Source organism: Haplochromis burtoni, unplaced genomic scaffold, assembly GCF_018398535.1.
Source record: "Haplochromis burtoni strain Fernald_Lab_line unplaced genomic scaffold, NCSU_Asbu1 Contig_25, whole genome shotgun sequence".
NCBI classification, from domain to species: Eukaryota; Metazoa; Chordata; class Actinopteri; order Cichliformes; family Cichlidae; genus Haplochromis; species Haplochromis burtoni.
In genome coordinates, this window is record NW_024582386.1 from 898,165 (window position 1) to 920,826 (window position 22,662).

General features: G+C 39.5%; 1 protein-coding gene across 7 annotated transcripts in view; it reads left to right on the top strand.

Annotated features, from left to right (window-relative positions):
• Window positions 1–22,662, top strand: part of csmd3b (CUB and Sushi multiple domains 3b) — a 395,380-nt gene that overhangs the window by 348,342 nt on the left and 24,376 nt on the right. For 3 of the 7 annotated variants that reach the window (XM_014332163.2, XM_014332166.2, XM_014332167.2), the window contains 11 exons: window positions 3,011–3,091; window positions 4,555–4,668; window positions 4,796–4,984; window positions 5,192–5,350; window positions 7,620–7,808; window positions 10,058–10,243; window positions 10,411–10,605; window positions 11,295–11,468; window positions 14,698–14,871; window positions 21,237–21,422; window positions 22,195–22,380. In XM_014332163.2, coding sequence (XP_014187649.1) covers window positions 3,011–3,091; window positions 4,555–4,668; window positions 4,796–4,984; window positions 5,192–5,350; window positions 7,620–7,808; window positions 10,058–10,243; window positions 10,411–10,605; window positions 11,295–11,468; window positions 14,698–14,871; window positions 21,237–21,422; window positions 22,195–22,380 — 1,833 coding nt within the window. The remainder of the gene's footprint in view (window positions 1–3,010; window positions 3,092–4,554; window positions 4,669–4,795; window positions 4,985–5,191; window positions 5,351–7,619; window positions 7,809–10,057; window positions 10,244–10,410; window positions 10,606–11,294; window positions 11,469–14,697; window positions 14,872–21,236; window positions 21,423–22,194; window positions 22,381–22,662) is intronic. The other 4 variants (XM_042218901.1, XM_005917576.2, XM_014332164.2 and 1 more) reach the window with 3 other exon arrangements.

Below are 22,662 nucleotides of genomic sequence, written 5' to 3' on the forward strand. Positions count from 1 at the left end.
AGATAGATATAGATAGATAGATATAGATAGATATATATATATATATATAGATATATATATATAGATATAGATATATATAGATATATATAGATATAGATATATATAGATATATATAGATATAGATATATATAGATATATATAGATATAGATATATATAGATATAGATATATATAGATATAGATATATATAGATATATATAGATATAGATATATATAGATAGATATAGATATAGATATATATAGATATAGATATATAGATATATAGATATATAGATATATATATATAGATATATATATATAAGTATATATGTGTGTGTGATGCAGATATTAATAAATGCACCATTAACTAATAAATGTCTAATAAAGTAGTGCTAATCTTAATACAGGAATAAGATTGCTTAGTAGAGGTTTAATGTAGCCTAATAGGCTTGTTTGTTTGATGCTGTTTACTGTGGTTCTACTAAAGGTAGCACTGCAAGGGATGGAACTTTTTTAGCAACTGAAAAGCTCATTAATCTTGTTTTTGTTAAACTTCCAATTAAAGGATGGTTTCCTGTCTTCTTAGACGCTGTCAGATTAAAAAGCACGTTGATAGCTTTATCTCTTTATCTCATACAGTAGAAAAAAAAAACAAAGTAAGCAGCAAACCTGCAATTTACTCATAAAAATGTGTGTTGCATTGGTTCACAAAAATCAGCTATTGAGTGTTTGTCTTTTGCACCCTGTTAGTAGAAAGAAGTGTTTTCTATCTGTCTTACACTTTTAAAAAAAAAACAGTCATTTTCCCTTCACAGACTTTTGGAGTATTTGTCCTGGTCCTTAGCTGCTCTTTCTCCATTCCTGGACTGTCTGTGCCATTTAGGTTTTCATCTCACCTTAATCTGTGCTGTGGTCCTTCGGTGCCTCTGTATTTCTTTTTGTTTTCAAATACTGCTTATGGTGAAAACCACTCCATTCATCTAAAGATTCCTACACATAGCATACTGTACATTAAAGTACATAAGAAATCATCAAAATGTTGAGAAGCAGGGAAATGCAAAACTCTTTTTTTTTATATTACATTTAATTATCATCTATTGTCTTTTTAAATTTCATTTAATGGGTGAATCTATATTTTTACTGACTAATGTTTCTGGTATGTGTCATTATGACACAAAAGTTAATTCCACAATGGTTTTACTTTAACTAAAAGATGACAGGCTTTTTTAAAGATGACAAAATAATGTTTAAAGAACCTCATGAGCTCTTGACAGCCGTCATAATGAATTGTCATCAAGCTGAAGATGATGCTATTTTTCAAAATAAAACCTAATATTTTGGAATAACAAGAACGTCACTACACTGTAAAGATGGCTGCTTGTTTTTTTTTATGTCAGGATAGTTTTGGTTCCTGAAAAATTTGACAGCTTCAAATGAGTCACTTTTTTGCACTCGTTTCATCCGTCACAACACAGTTTCTCATTGGTTCTCCCGCATTCTCTCTCACAGATGTACCCACGCCTCTTTATTTTTCCCCCCAAGCCTGTTTCCTACTTCTCAAAAGTTTCTGTTCAGTGCTCTTTAGTGAAAATATGTCAAGTTGTTTTTGAACAGGCTTCCCTTTTTCAGACAGATGACACATTGTTAATGAATTTTTGTTGGCAGGTTTTAACTGTCAGTTGTCACACTCACACAGGAACAGCACCATCTGATGGATTCAAGTTTACTTTCAATTTCTGCTTTATTGGACGATGAACAGCAAAAAGTGACAGGGAAGATGGATAAAATGGAAAGGGGGTGACATGTATGGCAGTAGTAGTTAGCATTATTTGGTCGCGTCTCTTTTCGAGACAATATTAGAAGAAAACAAGAAAGACAGCGAGAATGAAAGAAAGATGAGAGCAGAGCAGCCTATTTGATCATCCGTACAGAACTTAAATTGTTGCATAATAATTACCAGAAGAATGGGAACCTTTCATGATTCGCTGCACTGACGTTTTCTTAAGCAGAAACTTGTCACTATAAAGTATTGTTCTTAAGTTTTCTTTTGAGTGTCCTTCAGTGACCTGTAAAGAAATTCAGAATGCCCTAGTTTGAATCTGAGACAGCTACTAAAGAGAAAATTTAGTTTGAAATGCCAAATAAGCGCCAAAAGAAGGATCAAGCCACCGTTTGAGAATATTCATCTACTTCAGCGCTCCCATCGTTGGCGGGATTACATACTTGTTATTCTTCATTTTCATCAGTCAACTCAGTGGAGTGGTTGAATTCAAAGGTGTGGAGCTTCCATACACAGACGAGGGCCACGCACGGGTGAATAGCATCATGAACACGAGGCTGAGAGAGCCAGTGTATGTGACACGCATGTGGAAGTAGCTATAAAACTGGTCTCAGAGCTAAGCGAAATCGATGACTGCTAACAGTGATCCTTTCATCGCGCGTAGAAGCACAGAGCTTGCTGCACACACAAACATAGACATGCACTTGCTCAAACATTTTCACACATCCTGGCGCGCACTCATAGACCACAGGGCTTTGATATGCATTAGAGCATCAGAAGCTATTGGCAGGTCTCATTTTCATAGTCAATTTCATCTTGACTTACAGCCCTTAGCCCTCTCTCCTTCGCTCGCTTCTTGTCCTCCCTTTTTCCTGTCTGTGTCTGCCTCTATTCTCTAACTCGCTCTCTCTTTTCACTCTTTCTCTCTCTCTCTCTGTTAGCAAGTGATCTACAGTCATGCAGTAATATTGATTACAGCCTTCAGCTCAGTGGCTGTGAAGTTAGTTCCTCTTTATGATTCAAGACAGTGCTGTGTCTGTGTAGCTGATCTGTTCTTGATTCCATACTTTGCCCACCATTTGAACTTAAAAAGTTCAGTTAAACCGATGCGACCAAGATTGAATGTCACACTATTCTGTCCTTTCATTGCACTTGGAAAAAAATTACATTTAAATTTTAACACGGGATCCTTGAACACATTTTTTATACATTGTTCCTTTTTCTGTCTCCTCTCCGTTTCTGTATCTCCCAGCCTACCAATTAAGGGTTTGCCAGCCTCCTCCAGAAGTTCCCAGTGCTGACATGCTGATGGAGGATGGCGAGCTTGAGATAGGTGAGCTGTCTGTCTGCCTGCCATTGCTCACAGATGTGTCACTTTGATGGATAAAAAGCACACGATAACACGAATGAAGACTTAAATCAAGGATGATTGCTGTTATATTGTGTATATATATTCTGTAATTCATTTTTTATTGGTTTAAGACACGCACCAATCCAATCATATACACTCACTGGCCTCTTCATTAGGTACACCTGTTCAGTTGTGCATTAAGACAAATATCTAATTTGCCAGTCACATAACTGGCAATAACTGAATGCATTTAGGTATTGAGGTATTAGGACAAGCTGCTGGACTTTAAACTAAGCATCAGGATGGCAGATTTTCCAATACAACCATATGTAGGGTCTAGAGAAAATATCCAGTGAGGAGCGGTTTGCTTCGTGACAAGGCTTTGATGATGCCAGAGGTCAGTGAAGAAGGATGGCCAGACTGCTTCAAATTGATAAGAAAACAACAGTAACTCAAATAACTGCTCTTTACTACCAAGGTATCCACAAGAACATGTCACACAACACATTAAACCTTGAAGCAGATGGGATACAACAGTAAAAGATGATACCAGGTGCCACTTTTGACAGCTAGGAACAGCAAACTGAGGCTACAGTTCACACAAGCTCACTCAAATTGTACAATAGTAGATTGGAAAAATGTCATCTGATCTGATGTTTTTGCTGCAATATTCAGAATAGGGTAAAAAATTTGACATAAACAAAATAAAAACATGGATCCACCCTGCCTTCATTCAGTGATTTAAGCTGGTGCTGGTGTTGTAATGCTGTTGGTGATGGTTTCTTGGATCACAAATCTCAGATCATCTCAAACGGGTTTTTTGAATATGACAATGGGTTCACTGTACTCAAATGGCCTCCACAGTCATCAGAACTCTATCCCGTAGAGCCCATTTGGAATGTGCTGGAACAACAATGGAGGCCCAACTGACAAATCTGCAGCAACAGTTTGATGCTATCATGTCAGTGTGGAGCAAACTCTCTGGGGGATGTTTCCAGCACCTTGTTGAGTCTATACCACGAAGAGTTAAGAAGGTTCTGAAGACAAAACAAGGTCACATTCAGTAATAACATATTATAACCAATAAAGTGGAGCATGGGTGTACTGTGTATACAAATAAAAGTCCTGTACTGAAGATGTGGCTCGAGTAAAAATTGCTCCTGGCATGTGATAATATTTCATGTTTTTATTGCCAATCATCAAGCTGAAGTTTGTATGAGTTAAATTTGTAGCAATTTATAACAATTCATCATCTCAACAAGTTGATAAGATGCTTTCTATTGAAACGTTTAATTCTAAAGTCATTAGAGTACATAGGCTGTAATGTAAAGACTTTCTTGGAAATGTGTTGAAATCAAGCACTCAAATGTACTAAGAGTTTACCACTCTAAGCTATGCTAGCACCAGCTCTGTTTTCTATAGACACACTGATTTTGTGTCTCCAGGCGACATCATCAGGTACAGATGCCATCCTGGATTTTCATTGGTTGGCAGTGAAATTCTTACCTGTCGCTTAGGAGAGAGGCTGCAGATGGATTCACCACCCCCAACATGCCAAGGTCAGTGGATGCCAGTACAAAACCAGTTTAAGTTACTATTTTCAGCTTGACACCGTCAAAAAAACCCATCAAGCTGTATAGTCATTCAATATAACAATTGGCTTTGCTATTTATTTTTTACTTACAGTTCAGTGCCCTGCACATGATGTGCGATACGACTCCTCAGGTGTCATCTTAAGCCCTGGCTGGCCAGAAAGCTACCCTAACCTCCAAATGTGTTCGTGGAGTGTTACAGTGGAGAAAGGATACAATGTCACAATAACCTTTGAAAGTTTTCACACCGAGAGAGAGTTTGACGTGTTGGAGATTTTTGATGGTAAAAAACACAAAAAGGAACGCAGATTTCAACATCAGAGAGCCACACATCACACTCATAGACACATTTTTGAAAGAATACACACCGCTGTATTAAACCAAATGTCACTGTATTCTCATGTCTCATTCCTTCTATTATTACTGTCTTTCTTTCCCTGTCTCTCTCTCCATTATTCCATCTCTTTCACTTTATCTTAATCCCTGTCAGGTCCCACATCCAACAGCCCCACCTTGGCGACACTTAGTGGTGACCTGCCAACACCCTTTAACCTCACAACCTCTGGACACCAGTTCCTAGTCCGCTGGTCTTCAGACCATGGCACAAACAAGAAAGGCTTCAAAATTCGCTATGTTGGTGAGTACCAAAGTATGTATCCCAACTTTATTTTACTACTACTTTTAATATAATGCATGAAAATAAGGACAACAGCAGACAGAGGCAGACAGAAGGAGCTGTTTGTACCATTTAATTTGCACAATAAATATTTAAAGATGTGAAAGTTTGAGAGCTTATGGGAAGAAAGTTCGTGAAAAAAAAAATCACAATATCTCGCTGTACCTTATTTCTCTATCTTTAACATATGTTTCTAGCAAACTTCTGTCTGCCTCCTAAAGCACTTTACTGAAATGCGTTATAGGTTAGTTCTTAAGTTTTATCTGTGTGAAGACATCTTGATGAGCACAGATGCTGTTTTACAGCAAGCTTTGCATTTAGGCAATCTCGCACCTGGGCCTGCTGAGTAGCTTTAGACTGTTGGGTAATGAGGCTTGAGTGCCTTATTCAAGGACATTTTTGACAGTTAAAGGGGAGGAGACAATTTTACCAGTTTAGTTTGCTTATTCACTCCATATACTCTAGCCAGGAGGTTGTTTCTTTAACCTTTGAAACACCACTGCACTGTATGATGAATTATGCGCTGAAAAATAACAGGAAAAAAAAGCTAAACGCGCTCACACTCGGTAACCTTCTTTGGTGGCGGTGATTAATGTGAGCATCTGCAAGAAATGTTAAACATATGCTGTAAGCCTACTAATACCGGGGTTCAACTTCGGCTATGTTTTTAACTTGGAAAATCAAGCCAGTGCATGACGGTGAGTGTACTTCCTCCTTTGAGAAAACATAATGTGATGAAATTTTAATTACAATGAGAAAATTTAGTCCTCTTGTCAGGTAGTAAAGTAAAATTTTCTCAACATATTATTGTCATTATAAAAAACATCCATGTGAGATTAAAATCAGCAGTTTAATGCCATCAATCTTAAAACTAGTACAGGGGAAGAACCATCTGATGAGATATTGTCAACTGGCTGCTTTGCTATATGCTGATTAAACTTTCAGTGCTTTTAGAAATAAACGGTGTCAGACATGCTTACTTAGAAATCACTGTACAAAACTGTACAAAATGTCCTTGGCACTGATTCTACCCCAAGAAAAAAGGGGTGAACAAAAAACCCTCACGACTCTTAAGTGGTCTCAGACTATTTTGGTTCAAAACCCAACCACACAGATACTGGGGCAGTAGCATACTAGAGGGACAAAACAGGCTTATCACTAATACATAAGACAAGTTAAGATGTTGTTGTGGGGTTCTTGCCCAGTTTGGAGAATTACAGACCATGCACTGTGGACCAAGGTCTGGGTAATATTGATATAATAAACCAAAATAGTGTGTGTGTGTGTGTTGTTGTGTGTGTGTGTGGTGTGTGTGTGTGTGTGTGTGTGTGTGTGTGTGTGTGTGTGTGTGTGTGTGTGTGTGTGTGTGTGTGTGTGTGTGTGTGTCAGTTGTGATCATTATCAATATATTCAGTAAAAAGTGTAACACATATAAAGATACTTACTGAAAGTGGAGGTGGAAATGAGCCTAATAGGTCCACTTAAAATTGACAGGTTTTTGGCAGTTGCAGCATGAGTCCCTCCAGATGCCATTATTGTCTGTCGTAGAGGATTAATGTTTCCCTTTATTAAGAATATTTAATAAAGCTACCTATAGCAATCAATGACTTTGCGGGTGGTGTGTCCAGTAATGTCTCATGTCCGTTGTAACTCCACTCGCTGGTTGTTCAGTGAGAGGGCTCTGCCAAGAGCGACTATGTGTAATTATAATTGACATTCATATAGTTGTCACATGGCTCCTAATTGGGTGAAAAACTTTCTTTTAAGATCGCCTGGAAAGGTATGAGACCTGTTAGGAACATGACCATCAATATCTTTAATTAGACTCCTTTCTCTAATTCATGGCTCATTGAGGAAAAGCATCGAGCTCTTCAAATCACAAAGCACGTCTTGTACATGATCATTTTGGAAAAATCAAAGTCCATTAGTCTTCTTTTGCTCGACATCCTGTTGTATTATAAATAAGTAGTGACTCACATCAATGCAAGTTTCAGGAAATTATCTCAACCTTTGTAATTTCATAATAGCAGACATGTGAGAATCTCTGCTAGTGAATCTATTATTACTGCTAACCTTTATAATGGTGCATACCTGCATGCAGATATAGTGCAGCACTATCTACTGAAATGAGCTTTACCTCTTTTGTGTTTATTGTGCAAGTTTCTTTGTTGATGACAGTAACCCTCCCGGTCTGTAGCAATTTCAAATCCTTGTTTTTCAAATGTGCTTTTTTCCACTGCAGCTCTGTACTGCTCCACCCCAGACTCCCCGCTCCACGGCTCCATCTCCTCACAGAGCGGCGGTCACGTTAACAGCGTGGTGAGGTGGGCTTGCGACCGTGGATACCGTCTCATAGGCAACGCCACAGCAACCTGCCGCCGCACATCACTTGGCTACCATGCGTGGGATTCTCCTGTACCTGCGTGCCAAGGTGTGTTTGTCTCTGTGAGGAAAGTGCGCAGAAATGATACAACTGTGCTGAAGAATTTAGTATCTGGAATAAAAGCATTAGTAAATTCCATTGAATGAAATGAAATGGATACTCAAAAATAATGCAAAAATCCTGAAATAGACTATTTGTTTTGACTCTGATCCATACTAGAGATGGACCGTTCCGATATTACGTATCGGTATTGGTCTGATACTGACGTAAATTACTGGATCGGATATCGGAGAGAAATAAAAAATGTAATTCGATCCATTAAATATCAAAAAAGCACCTCACAAAACTTGCGACATGGCGTAACTCGGCTCATAACCGTAGCACGTTGGAGCAGTGTGCTCACGTGATAGAAGAGAGAAGTAAAGCAAGTGTAAAAGTTCATCTCTGAATGTTTGTAAAGCATTTCCATATTAAGGTTAACAACCGATATATGGAGCGAGTGCCTCTTCTCTCTCCCTCCCTCTCCTGTTGCTACTTCAATCGTGAAACTGATCAACGATCAGCTGATCGGCTTTTCTGTCGCGAGTCCGTCTTTGTTTTTGGCCCACTTTGCACCAGAAAGAGGAAACCAGCGGCTGAACAACAGCAGCACGTTTAAGCTTGATAAGCTGTTGTTAGAATTTATTTAATATTACTTTCTACACCAGGATCTTTTTCTACGTAGCTGACGGCTGGTAACTGTGCAGGGGCGGATCTAGCAAAGTTTAGCCAGGGGGGCCGATAGGGCATGAACAGGGAAAAGGGGGCACAAAGACATACTTTTCTTTCTTATTCTCATTTAAAATGTCTAGCTTTTAATAAATAATTATCTGAATCTTACACCCAAAGTTTTAATCTGATGAAATATAGAAGTCCATTACTGTATATAGTAACTATTAAGTCTAATATACCCTAGTAAGCTATAGTACTTTTTCCTTTGGGAAGGTACCATCTGTGCAGTCTGCAATTCTGTTGAAGAAAGATGTTGAATCTATTTAATTATTCTTGAAAAATAATTGATTTCTGTGCATTTTTTTCACACTGCATCAAATTAAAGTTGATTATGTCAATTAAGCATCATGAGGGTGGTTTTCCTATTTTTTTTTTTTTGCTGGGAGTTTGCAACCCTATTAGTTAGGTTGCTTAATATTTCAGTACTCTTTAAAATACCAGAATAGGGAGGATGGAGTAGGTTTAAGTTTATTAGATTGATCAGTATTGCTGAACTATGAAATATTTTGTTGTATTTTTTACATACAGGTATAACAGAATAGCTTTAGTGTTGTTGTTTATTTAAACTTGAGTATGAACTTATACAAAATGCAGCAAGATATTTAAAAAACAGTTTTATTGATTAAAAACACACTATATCGGATTCATATCGGTATCGGCAGATATCCAAATTTATGATATCGGTATCGGACATAAAAAAGTGGTATCGTGCCATCTCTAATACATACATATTACACTGAAACACAGCTATTGCACTTGCACAGTTTCCAATTTTGTATGGACATGGATAAACAGATATAGCTTAGGTGTCACATCTCAACACAAAATCACAAACCCTTTAATTTGTTGTTATTTAGAGATTGATAGACTGACCAAGTAAATATAATAGCAGTGGGGTTTTTTTTTTTCATTTTAATTTAATAAAAAGGGAAACCTTTTAAAGATGTTTTTAAAAAGTTGTCTTCTACATCTATAAGTTATACATGTAGAAGACAACTTGTAATTGCAGCTAATCATTTTTGTTTTTTTACTTTCTTTTTCCCTCGTTTTTGTTTGTATTCTCAGAATTTACTAAACCATATCTAAAAATTGGTGCCATCTTTGTTTCCAGCTATATTGTAGACAATATCATCATGCTTCAAACAATAATTGGAAGGCACAGCTCAAAGCTGCCATCAATAGAGAGTCAAATGAAGGATGTATAGCATATTGTGGAATCTGAGTAATATCACAGTGCTCTACAAAACGGTGTATTTAAAGCCACGATATGGAAAGTTCTGCAAGATGGATGTTTGGTGAAAATTAATTAGATTATTATTTTTTATTTTTACTTTAATAACTTAATAAAAGTACATCTTGGAGCTGATTTACAGATATACAAAACATTTGCTGGTTTTTGATTCTGAATAAACATTTCAAAGGTAGACATCAAACCTGCCTATATGACAGGCATAACTGTGCATTTGAGTTTTTCTGTGCCTGTGTGCTTGTTGTCATCTTACAAGTGTGCATCCATCCTCCCTTAGCTGTCTCATGCGGGGTACCCAAGGCTCCTATAAACGGCGGCGTTTTAACATCTGACTACTCCGTCGGAACAAGAGTTTCCTATTTTTGTAACGATGGGTACAGACTCTCCAGTAAAGAACTGACGTCAGCCATCTGTCAGCCTGATGGAACATGGAGCAACCACAACAAGATGCCGCGATGTTCTGGTTAGTAACACCCACGTACCGGCAGAATATCAACAAAATGAATGCCAAATCTGAGTAACATCGCAAATGGAAGCATATATGAATATAGCAAACCGACAGAAAATATGTGTTCTTTATTCAGATTTCATGATGGTTTATTTTCCTCTTCATACTGTCTGACTCTGCAGTGGTAGTATGTCCCAGCATCGGGTCGTTCTCTCTAGAGCATGGCCGCTGGAGGATTGTCAATGGGTCACACTACGAATACAAGACACGTATTGTGTTCACCTGTGATCCGGGATACTACAGGCTAGGCCCCGCCCACATCGAGTGCTTATCCAACGGAGTTTGGAGCTGGAGGAATGAAAGGCCGCACTGTCAGGGTAAGCGACAAAGATAATCAAGGAGGGAAGAAATTTCACAAACTGACCTGTAGCAATGGGTCTGAAAACACCTGAATTCAAACAAGAAGAGGTATAATAATAATAATAATGGATTGGATTTATATAGCGTTTTTCAAGGCACCCAAAGCGCTTTACAATACCACTATTCATTCACTCACATTCACACTTGTTTTGACGATTTTGTTCAAAATTTCTGCCAGGAACAAAGCCGTTTTACAAAGTTTAAATGGATTTAAAATATATTTTAATGTCTTATTTCTACTAATGTGACGACGGTTATTTACAAAGAAAACTTGTATGCTTTGAATTTGTTATCTAACTCAGAAGAGTCACAGTGACATTTCTAAACTGAATATGATCTATTATTTCTTCTGTGGGGATTCTGTGACATTTTGAGTCAATGTCATTTTCCTTTAAAGAATTCTGTGACATTCTGAGATTTGCTATTATTTTCCTTGCCAGGCCTTTCGATGTGTGAGGACGAAAAGGAAAAAAAAAAAGAAGAGAGAAAAACACTATTGGCACCAAATTTACCTGATAAACAGCTTGCCAGCATTGGTAGCATTTCTCACTGAAGCCAATGAGCTCTAGCAGCTACACAAATTAACTTGGTGCTAAACTGGTGCACAACTGCTTTTAAATTGCTTGTGCCTGACCGTGTGTTTCAGTTATCTCCTGCGGTGAGCTGCCATCCCCACCCAATGGAAAGAAGATTGGTACTCAGACAACATTCGGTGCTACAGCCATTTTTACCTGCGATGCTGGCTTCATGCTGGTGGGGTCAGCTGTCAGAGAGTGCCTGTCATCTGGGCTTTGGAGTGGAACTGAAACACGATGTTTAGGTATGTACCAACAGCTCCAGGAGTGTGCTGAAAGATATACTATAATATAAATTATAGTACAGGGTGGGCCATTTATATGGATACACCGTAATAACATGGGAATGGTTGGTGATATTAAAGTCCTGTTTGTGGCACATTAGTATATGTGAGGGGGCAAACTCCTCAAGATGGGTGGTGACCATGGTGGCCATTTAGAAGTCGGCCATCTTGGATACAACTTTTGTTTTTCTCAATAGGAAGAGGGCCATGTGACACATCAAACTTATTGGTAATGTCACAAGAAAAACAATGGTGTGCTTGGTTTCAACGTAACTTTATTCTTTCATGAGTTATTTACAAGTTTCTGACCACTTATAAAATGTGTTCAATGTGCTGCCCATTGTGTTGGATTGTCAATGCAACCCTCTTCTCCCACTCTTCACACACTGATAGCAACACCGCAGGAGAAATGCCAGCACAGGCATCCAGTATCCGTAGTTTCAGGTGCTGCACAAAACTCAGGGAACGTGCCAGCTTCAGTGCATAAAGAGGGAAACACATCATCATGTAGCAATTTCAAATATCCAGTGGCCTTGAGGTTTCCATTGATGAAGAATGGACCCACTATCGTTGTACCCCATATACCACACCAAACCATCACTTTTGTTGTTCCAACAGTCTTGGAGGGATCCATCCAATGTGGGTTAGTGTCAGACCAATAGCGGTGGTTTTGTTTGTTAACTTCACCATTCACATAAAAGTTTGCCTCATCACTGAACAAAATCTTCTGCGTGAACTGAGGGTCCTGTTCCAATTTTTGTTTTGCCCATTCTGCAAATTCTGTGCGCCGATCTGGGTCATCCTCGTTGAGATGCTGCAGTAGCTGGAGTTTGTAAGGGTGCCATTTGTGAGTAGCTAATATCCGCCGAAGGGATGTTCGACTAATGCCACTCTCCAGTGACATGCGGCGAGTGCTACGCTGTGGGCTCTTGCTGAATGAAGCTAGGACAGCCACTGATGTTTCTTCATTAGTGACAGTTTTCTTGCGTCCACATTTTGGCAAATCCAACACTGAACCAGTTTCACGAAACTTAGCAAGCAGTTTGCTAACTGTAGCATGGGAGATGGGTGGTCTCGTAGGGTGTCTTGCATTGAAATCTGCTGCAATGACCCGGTTACTGCGTTCACCAGATATCAACACAATTTCGATCCGCTCCTCACGTGTTAACCTCTTCGACATGTCAATGGCTGTGAACAAAGAGAAACTTGTAAATAACTCATGAAAGAATAAAGTTACGTTGAAACCAAGCACACCATTGTTTTTCTTGTGACATTACCAATAAGTTTGATGTGTCACATGGCCCTCTTCCTATTGAAAAAACAAAAGTTGTATCCAAGATGGCCGACTTCTAAATGGCCACCATGGTCACCACCCATCTTGAGGAGTTTGCCCCTCACATATACTAATGTGCCACAAACAGGACTTTAATATCACCAACCATTCCCATGTTATTACAGTGTATTCATATAAATGGCCCACCCTGTATATCTAGACACTAATATTCAGCCTTGGGCTTACAGAATACACTACCTACATACTCGCACACACAATGAAACACCTCCAGTAGAGACGGAGCTGCAAAGATGTGATTTTTCAAGTCAATCTAATGAGAGCAGGTATCGACTGTAGGTATGTGCCTTCCTCCTCATGTGTGGCTGCACAGCTGCTTCTCTCTGACCTGGTCCACCACACAGGCAAAACTATCAGGAGCAAGCTGCTGCTGTGCAGTCACTATAAATTCATTTTGAATTTTCTCTTTTTATATAATCCAGAGAAAAAAAGCCAACCCCGCAGCTTTCTTCTGTCAGCGTGCCAGCCAGAGGTAACAGATGTTACCACACGATGTTGTCACTTCTTCGTGAAACCTCAGTAGAGGCAGCGCTTCCCAGAATACTTCACAGGCTGAGGGGGGATATGAGATGCAATTTATAAAGGAATGGTTCAATGAAACTTAACCTAAACTGATGAGGAGGCATGATTCTGTCAAGAAATAAATAAACCAAGTCCTGAAAAGTGCTATAAACAGCATTTTCCTTCAATGACTTTTCTTATTAGCCTTGATTTGCCTTCACTGTGCATATTTTGCAAATTAAAAATGCACAACTGTAGTTATTTATGCCATTTTTAGTAGTTAAGGCTAAAAAGCAAAAAATGTGAACTTTATTTCCTTCCCATAATCCCCCCCACACCAAAAAAAACCCCCACATTTAAGCTGCTTTCTTTTTTAGGTGTGTTGTTGTGTGATACATTACTTGAAATGAAATGATTTCTGTCTGCTCTAACTTTGTAATTTTGTTTGTAAATTTAAACTGATTTCCTATTTGCCAACACACAGTTTTCAGCAACATAGTCAGGAAAGTAAAACGTGTAACCCGCTTGAATAGTGCCCTTTAACCTCTGTAATCTACACCTCAAACAGAATTTGAAATGGCAAGTTATTATCAGGCAGCCCGTTCATTTCTCCTCTGTTCCACTTCCCTGGCTGTGTTTAAATCGTTGGCATTTGCTGACACCAGGGACACGGTGCAGGTTTTATCTACTGTAAAGAACAAAATCAATACTCAATTCAAAATCCCTGAGAGCAGAAAATACACATTCTCTTTTAACTTTGTGGAACGCCTTTTAAAGCATTTTGGGGTAGCTCCGTGCATCAATCAGACCTCTGTGAATGAATCTGATCAAGGAGAAAAGAGGGCCCCACACGCCGCTTGTTACGTTTTTACCAAGTTTGATTGTTTAAAAGCACAAAGATGCCTTCATTTGAACACTGAAAGTGTTAGAAAGGGCAGTAATACAGTTGTGAAAATGTTGAAGTGGGAACAGAGCAGCTGAGCCTTGATCGTAGCGCAGAAACTGATCCAATTTGCTGTGTTTGCTTAGAATCACACAATGAAACTGATTCGGTGTGCAAGCCCTTAAGCCAAGCTGTTATATAACCCCAAGAGACATTTTATGGATGAAATAAAACGGGTATATTAAATTTTTAACTATGTGAATATCTGCCGAACAGCCACCCACTATAGCACCTGCTCACAACAACAATAAGTAAATACAATGCAATAAAAGACAAAAGACACATTTGTGGAAACGTTGACAACCAGGAATCAAATTTTAGATACTAAAAGTGCAAATGAATGAAGTTGTTTTAGTGTGTGCAGTCTGACCCCTCCCACAATCTCTCTCTTGCAGCTGGTCACTGTGGAATCCCAGAAGGCATTGTGAATGGCCAGGTTATCGGGGAAAACTTTGGTTACCGTGATACGGTCGTTTATCAGTGTCTCCCTGGGTTCCGACTAATAGGCTCATCAGTCCGTATCTGTCTCCAAGACAACCAGTGGTCTGGACAGCTACCCATCTGCATACGTAAGAAAACACATGAGCTCACCTCTGAAAAAGATTCTGACACGTATTTGTCACACAATACACCAAGGTAACCACTAACATCTATAGTGGTTACCGTGGTTATTACTTTAACTCCTTATAAAAACCTTTTTTTTTTTAGCACCGAGGCATGATCAGGAAAATTATGACGAATTTGGCTGTTTGCTACTACAGATAACAAAAAAAAATGAAGTCAAATAGAGGCAATTTGGAGGAAGGGTTTGATAAAGAGCTCAGCAGTTCATTTAAATTTTGGATGTTTTGCTTGCCTGTGGAGTTGAAGAATCAATATCATACATCTTAGAAATCACTTTGGAGGCATACCAATGAAAAAGGCCTCATGTTTGACAAATTAAGATCTTCTATGTGAGACAACATTTGTAAGGTGTTGCAGTAGAACGCCAAAGCAAAACATGCAAATTGTCTTGGTAAATGTGATGAATGATCTATCTGTTTCTAGATTATGATTGATATTTTTCTTGGGTCATCAGTGCAACTGCTGAATTTTGATGTCATACCTTAGCGATTCTGTGAAACTGACTGGAAAAGACTGGTTTTAAGAAGTCAGGCAAGGTAGTCCAAAAGGGAAGCAAACACGGGATTTTTATGGGGATGTGTCCCATGTGAAAGTAAAAACTACTGATGACATAATTTTATATCATGATGATCTCCTTTTCATTATTATAATTGTACCTACTGTACCCTGGAGAGGTTTCCAGTCCAGACAACCATTTGCACTCAGATTCACACCTATCTTAACCCCACTGCTTGTACCTACGCAGACATTGGGAGAACATGCATTTCCGCACAGAAAGACCCTGACCACATGGTGTATTCAGACTCAGGACTCTCTTGTTGTGAGGCAACAGTGCTAACAGCCGGATCACCATGTGGAATTTTATACTCAGACAACCCAATTTTGGATTTTTGTCATACAGATCTTATAAGAATTAGATATGAAACATAAACTTACTTACATACACTTCACTGTTTGGGGGTAATGTCAGTACTCCTGGTTAAAAACACCCAAAATGAACAAAATTCTCCATCTGTTTAAAATCTTTTCAGAAAGCACTGAAGGCAAACATATCTCATCATCATAGTTTTTCAGTGTTATTCTTCTGAGCTGCAAACTTATGACAGCATAAAAGGGAAGCTGAAGAGTTGCAGTTAAGGACCTGAAGTATTAGTTAACATTAGTTATGATGATGTGGGAGCAATCCCAATACGGCGATATCCAGATCACCAAGTAAATCATTCAAATTTTAAGTAAGTGGAATTTGGTCGCATCAGACTTTTCCTTTTTTGAAATATAGTTTGAGATCTTTTTCTTTGTTTTCAGATGAAACACAATTACCTAAAATTTAAGCTCTTTAAATTTGCCCTTAAAGCAGCAGAGCAGACATGTAGCGACATGGCTACGTATGGCTATATGGTTTTCAGCATTAAGTGAAGCCTTAATGCTGAAAACAACTGTAGGTTTTGTTCAGTGGGAAAGATGAAGAAGAACATTATGCACAGGATTAAACTCACTTTTGTCCCAACTATCAGAGAGAGTCTTTTTCTATAAAGCTTCAGATCCTAAAAAAAGATAAAAGGAACATTTTTTAATCAGCATATAGAATGAAGTCAGTAAAACTTCAGGGATATTGATCTGGTCAGTTAAGTAGCAGAGGGGCTTGTTAACAATGAGACAACCCCCAAAACAGGAATAGTTTTACAGGTGGAGGCCACTGAATGGTGTGGATGTCACTGACCAAACAGTCAGAAACAGACTTCATAAGGGTGGTCTGAGAGAACGATGTCCTCTAGTGGGCCCTGTGCTCAAGGCCCGGCACCATGGAGCCCAGTTAGCAGTTACCCCTGGCACGTTGTGCTTTTCACAGATGAGAGCAGGTTCACCCTGAGCATATATGACAGACATGAAAGGGTGTGGAGAAGCCCTCGAGAACATTATGCTATTTGGTTGTGGGTCAGTTATGGGGAGGCATGTCTATGAAAGGATGCACAGACCTTTATCTTTCCTGACTGCCAGGTATCGGGTATAAGTGTCGGGATGAAATCCTCAGACACACTGTGCTGGTGGAGTGCGTCTCAGGCTCATCCTGGTGCACGACAATGCATGTCCTCTTGAACTATGTGAACAGTTCCTGGAGGATGTTTGCCTTACTTAAATTCAACACAACATCTCTGGGACATTATGTTTCAGTCCATCCGAAGGTGCCAGGTTGTACCTCAGACTGTCCAGGAGCTCAGTGGTGCCCCGCTGCTGATGTCGGGGGAAATCCCCCAGGACACCTTCCATCATCTCATTAGGAGGCCCAACATTGTCGGGCAAGCCTTCAAGCACTTGGGCCCCATACAAACCACTGGGTTTGTAGTGTAGGTGCTTTAATAAACTTCACATCATTTTTTGACTTAAATTTTTGGGGTGTCTTTAAATTCAGCCCCTCGTAGGTTGATAATTTTCATTTCTTTCAAACAAGGTGGCATCCTTTCCCCCCCCCAGATATTACCCAGTCTATATCAGTATAGATATCCAGCATTATTTTTTTCCCATTGAGATTTGATGTGTTTTCTAAGTGTTCTTTTAATTTATCTGAGCAGTATATTTGTCAGCTAACAGTTAACACTCTAAGTGTTAAGAAACTGTACTGTAGTTTCAAACAGTAGATGCATGTTTGAGTTAAAGATGGCGTAAAAGCAAAATGAATATTTCAGTAATCATGACCAGCAGTGGCATTACCTCTAACACTGTGTATGAATGCACCACCAACGTCGCTACTAGTTTTTGTCAGTAAGATCAAATTTTAAAAAGAAATATAGATATTTGGGACTTTTTTCTTACTTTTATTTTTACTACAGCCAGTACATAAATATTGTTTGAGAGCTATCCTCATTCGAAGTATTCACAGAGTAGACTTGAGTAACTGTGGCTTCTCACCAGAAATCTTATCGGGCTAGAGGGTTAAAAATGCTAGTATGCCTTAAATGAGATAAGTAGTTGGGTTTAAGAATAAAACAGAGTGGCCTAACTTGCCCAGGCTACTGTGAAAATCTAAAATTGGTTACTTGCTGTGAGCATAGTGAAGGTTTTTAGGCATCACACAGGGCACATTTGAGGTGGTGATGATGAAGCCAATTAAGGGCACCTTTTCCTGAAAGAGGCAGCCCATTTGTTCCCTAAATTAAGACAGTCTTTACAAAACGGAGGTGGTGTCACAGTGTTGATGATTCGAGAGTAGACGGAGCATTTGTTTTTCATTATTACTCATAAAACAACAAACAATGTACAAAATAGGGCCTTTATTATATGCTTTTCTTTGCGTTCATCTGTGTCTATGTGGTCCAGATAGTGTCTGTATCATTCTGCATATCTCGGAGTGCTATGCTGTTTTTATTGAGGTTATTCATGCAGGAGTTATTGAGGGAAATCATTTTACAGCCAAATTATACTGTAATTATGGAGATGAGAGGCTCTTGTTTAGAGACACAAACACAGAATGGTAATGAGACTATGGTGTGTGTGTGTGTGTGTGTGTGTGTGTGTGTGTGTGTGTGTGTGTGTGTGTGTGTGTGTGTAGCTGCAGGGCATGCTGATGGTGTCAGATAAATTTGTATCTTAGGCATGCAAACAAACTTCTGATTCTTCCTGATCAAGTGCTTTGCCTCCTGCCTCTCTCGTCTACTCTTGTCTTCATTATTTCTGCTCTGCTCTCCTCTCCTCACCTTAGCTGTTCTTTCTCCCTGTTGTTTTCTCATCCTTTAGTGTCCTCTTACTCTCTTTTCCCTGACTTTCTCCTTCACCGTGTTTTACCACCAACTCCTTTTCTTTTACATTGGTTAGACTCCTCTCCTCTCCAAATAATTTAAAGGTTTGTAGTTTGCGAGGTAGATAAGAGAGTGACTGGCAGTAACACTAAAGTGCCTGTTTACGCAAACATCACATGAACGCCGAGAAGGCTCAGTGGATGAAGAAGAAGAATTATGATGCACGATTGCAAACAGTGCACACTCAGTTCTGACACAGAAGATGGTGAGACCTAATATCTCCAAAATAATGACCCTAAATTAGGATCCCAGCTTTGCCTTCTCAGTCATCTGACATTTTCATAAATATTTATGAATGACTGTAGGAAAGGCATACATATTTGGCCCAAATCTGCACTTGATGTGGTTTTCGAGCCAGAAATACAAATCTTCTGATCTTCATGTCTGGTTTAGATTATATCTTTCTGTAGCTTTGATGTCTAAAAGTACATTTTACATGATTGGATTTTTGCAATTTAGTAAGAGAATGACACACAAGTGGTACGAAATGGTTTTGCAGTATAAAGTTATGTATGTGAATGACATTAGTGGGTAAGCTACAATTGGGAAGTGCAGAGGTCTTGAGCCACTCCTCATATCTCCTAGGCGCCAGAGTTTCTTTCAGCTTTTTGAAGTAGTCTAGAGCAAAAGTGCTCCGGGCTTTGTGAAAGTCTTTCAAAGTTTCTCTTTTTCAGTTTCTCATTTTCAGTCCTGTCATTATGTCTGATGATTTTTGGATGACAGTTGGTGATTTTGGGCAGGTGGGGTGGGGGTGGGGTAGCTGTTTGTTAAAAGGTGAAGAAAGAAATTTTAAACTTTTGTTTAAATCGTCATCAGTATTTATGGAGTAGGTCAGGAAAATCACAGCAGTATCTACGGCTATCTGGCTATATCATGGTTTGGGGCTGTATTTTATTCAGTGATGTTTGAGAACTTGTCAAAACTGATGTAATTATGAACAATGAAAAACAAATTTTGATCCACCACCCAGTATCATATGAAAAGAGTCTGTTAGCAACAGCTTCAATTTTCAGAAGGGCAATGATCTCATTCTGAAAAAGTGATGAAAGTTTGCCTAAGAGAGTCTAAGGAGCTTGGAAAGAAAAGCATCTGGACTTCTTTAAGTTTCCTTGAAGACTTTTCATCTCTCATCCGAGAAGCTTTTTCAGTTCTAAGAGCAACTGGTGGAGAGTCCCAGATTTTAAGCCCTATGGGAGTGTCCCCAAGAGTGTCATGGACTCCCAATTGATCCTCTACCTAATCACACGAGCCAAGGTGTGAAAACGGGTGTGGGTCATAATCAGCCAAGGTTTCGGGTGAACCCATTGTGAAACCTAGCCCCATTCTGTCATGTGCTGTACTGAGGTCAAATGGCCCAGGATTGGGATTGGGAGTCACTGCACCTAGTGCTTCGATTACCACTGGGGCCACTGGTGCCTTCACTCTCCACATCTTCTCGAGCTCTTCTCTGAGCCTTTGGTACTTCTCCAGCTTTTGGTGTTCCTACTTACTGATGTTGCTGTCATTCAGTATGACTACGTCTGTCACTACGGCCGTCTTCCTCTGCCTTTCCATCACTACAAAGTCTGGTCGGTTAGCCATCACCAGTTTATCTGGCTGTATCTGGAAGTCCCACAGGAAATTAGCTCAGTCACCCTAGGGGGGCATCTCCCATTTTGACTTAAGGACTTCCAGGCCATACTCAGCACAGATGTTGCTATAAACTATGCCGGCTGCTTGGTTATGGTGTTCCATGTATGCCCTGCCTGCTAGCATCTTGCACCCTGCTGTTATGTGCAAGATCGTCTCAGGGGCGTCTTTACACAGCCTGCACCTGGGGTCTTACCTGGTGTGGTAGACCCCAGCCTCTATGGATCTTGAACTTACAGCATGTTCCTGTGCAGCCATAATTAGTGCCTCTGTGCTGTCTTTCAGTTCAGCTTTGTCTAAACTGGTGTAATTTCTAGATGTCAGCCACTTCCTCTATCTGCCTGTGGTACATACCATGCAGGGCCTGTCCTTCCATGATGGTTCTTCTCCTTCCTCCTCTTTCTTGGGTTTCTGCTGCTTGAGCTATTCACTAAGCATACAGTCGGTTGTGGCCATCTTGCTGATGTCCGTCATCTCATTGTGGACAGTGGCTCTGACACTAACTAGTCCTCGGCCTCCTTCTTTTCTCATAGCATACTATGACTCAATTAACAAGATGAAAAATTAACAAAACAGTCATTGGTGTCACTGGCACAGCTGTAAGTACACTAAATGTGGCTTATCAAGAGTGAAGACAGTCCCAAGCAAATGCACTGATTACTTCTGTTCAATAATTGCTTGCTACAAACTAAATATTTCAACTATTTTAGTAAATAACACCAAATCATAGATCTCAGCATATGTTTTTTTAAGGATTTAATTATCTCATTGAAAAAAACCTATCATGGGATTACACATCAACATGAAAAACAACAGAATGGTGTCACTCTGTAGAAACAAATCTGCATGCAAATAAATGTGTTCTTGTCTTACACTTTTTCCCTTAGCGATCAGCTGCGGCCATCCAGGAAGCCCCATATATGGCCGCACGGTGGGAAACGGCTTCAATCTCAACGATGTGGTCAGCTTTGTTTGTAATCGGGGTTATGAAATGGAGGGGCCTGCACGTGCTCAGTGCCAGGCTAACCGCCAATGGAGCCACCCACCCCCAACGTGTAAAGGTGGGGAGAAAAGTTAAGTGTATTCACCCCTAACCTTATTTATCCCCAACCTTTAATACCACCTTAGTCTCTTTCTTTATTTACAGTTCGTGCCTTCTCCAGTAGCAACCATCCTCATTTATCCCCATCATTTGTATCCACCTCAACTCTACCTCTAACTTTGTTCAGCTTAATCTCCTCTATTATTACCATCGTAACAGAAAACTTAAATTTCTTGATAAAAATACATCTTTTTTCCCTTAATTTCGATGAAGTTTCGAGGTAGATTTAGAGCTCAACATATTTCTAACCTGTTCATGGCTCCAGTCTCAAGAATAAAAACTTTTTTTCAGTAAGCTATGAATCTCATACCCTGATTGTCCAAATAACAGTCAGAGCAACTCAAATTGCTTCACTCGCACGAGTTTGTACACAAGCTACCGGCCTTCTGCCCAGTTTACAGAATGAAGTGCCAATGAATTGGGTAAAATTAAAATGCAGCACATTGATAACAAGCCATAACCCTGCTTGAGTTCTGGATCCATTACAGACAAACCTGCCTGACCACTCTTTCATCCCTTAGCATCTACTGCATTAACCCTCCTAAACTCCACGTCTGATATTTTGTTCCTTCTTCACCATGTCCTCCTTGGTCTGCCTTATACTACTCTGCAAAACCGCTTTCCAAATAGGGAAAATGAAGAGGGGGAAGAGAGATTGCCCTCTCTGGTTCATGCCAAATAACACATGCTTTTCTGTCTCTGTGTCTGTGCTTGTGTGTCTCTGCGTGTGTCCCTGTGTATAGTGGTCAACTGCTCTGATCCAGGTATCCCAGCCAACTCAATCCGGCAGAGCAAAATAGAGCATGGCAACTTTACCTTTGGCACAGTGGTTTTCTATGACTGCAATCCTGGGTATTACCTGTTTGGATCACCTGTACTGACCTGTCAACCTACTGGACAATGGGACAAACCGCTACCTGAATGCATAGGTTAGTATCGTTCTCTCTTCCTCACAATCTTTTGGAAAGACAGTATTTTAGCAAGACTGGGTTTGGAATTTATTGAAATGATTCTTGCATTTTTTTTTTCATTTTGTTTCTTTTTATATGTTACTCTTAAGATTCCCTTAAAGCCTAGCAAGCAGTGTCATGTCAGCTTTTTAATCCTTAATCCTTGCATATATTTTTAATCTGTTCTTAGTTCTTGACAGAAGTAGCTGCACCTCCTCTCACAGAGCTTTGCTGAGTCAAAACGAGCCATCCATTGTTTTC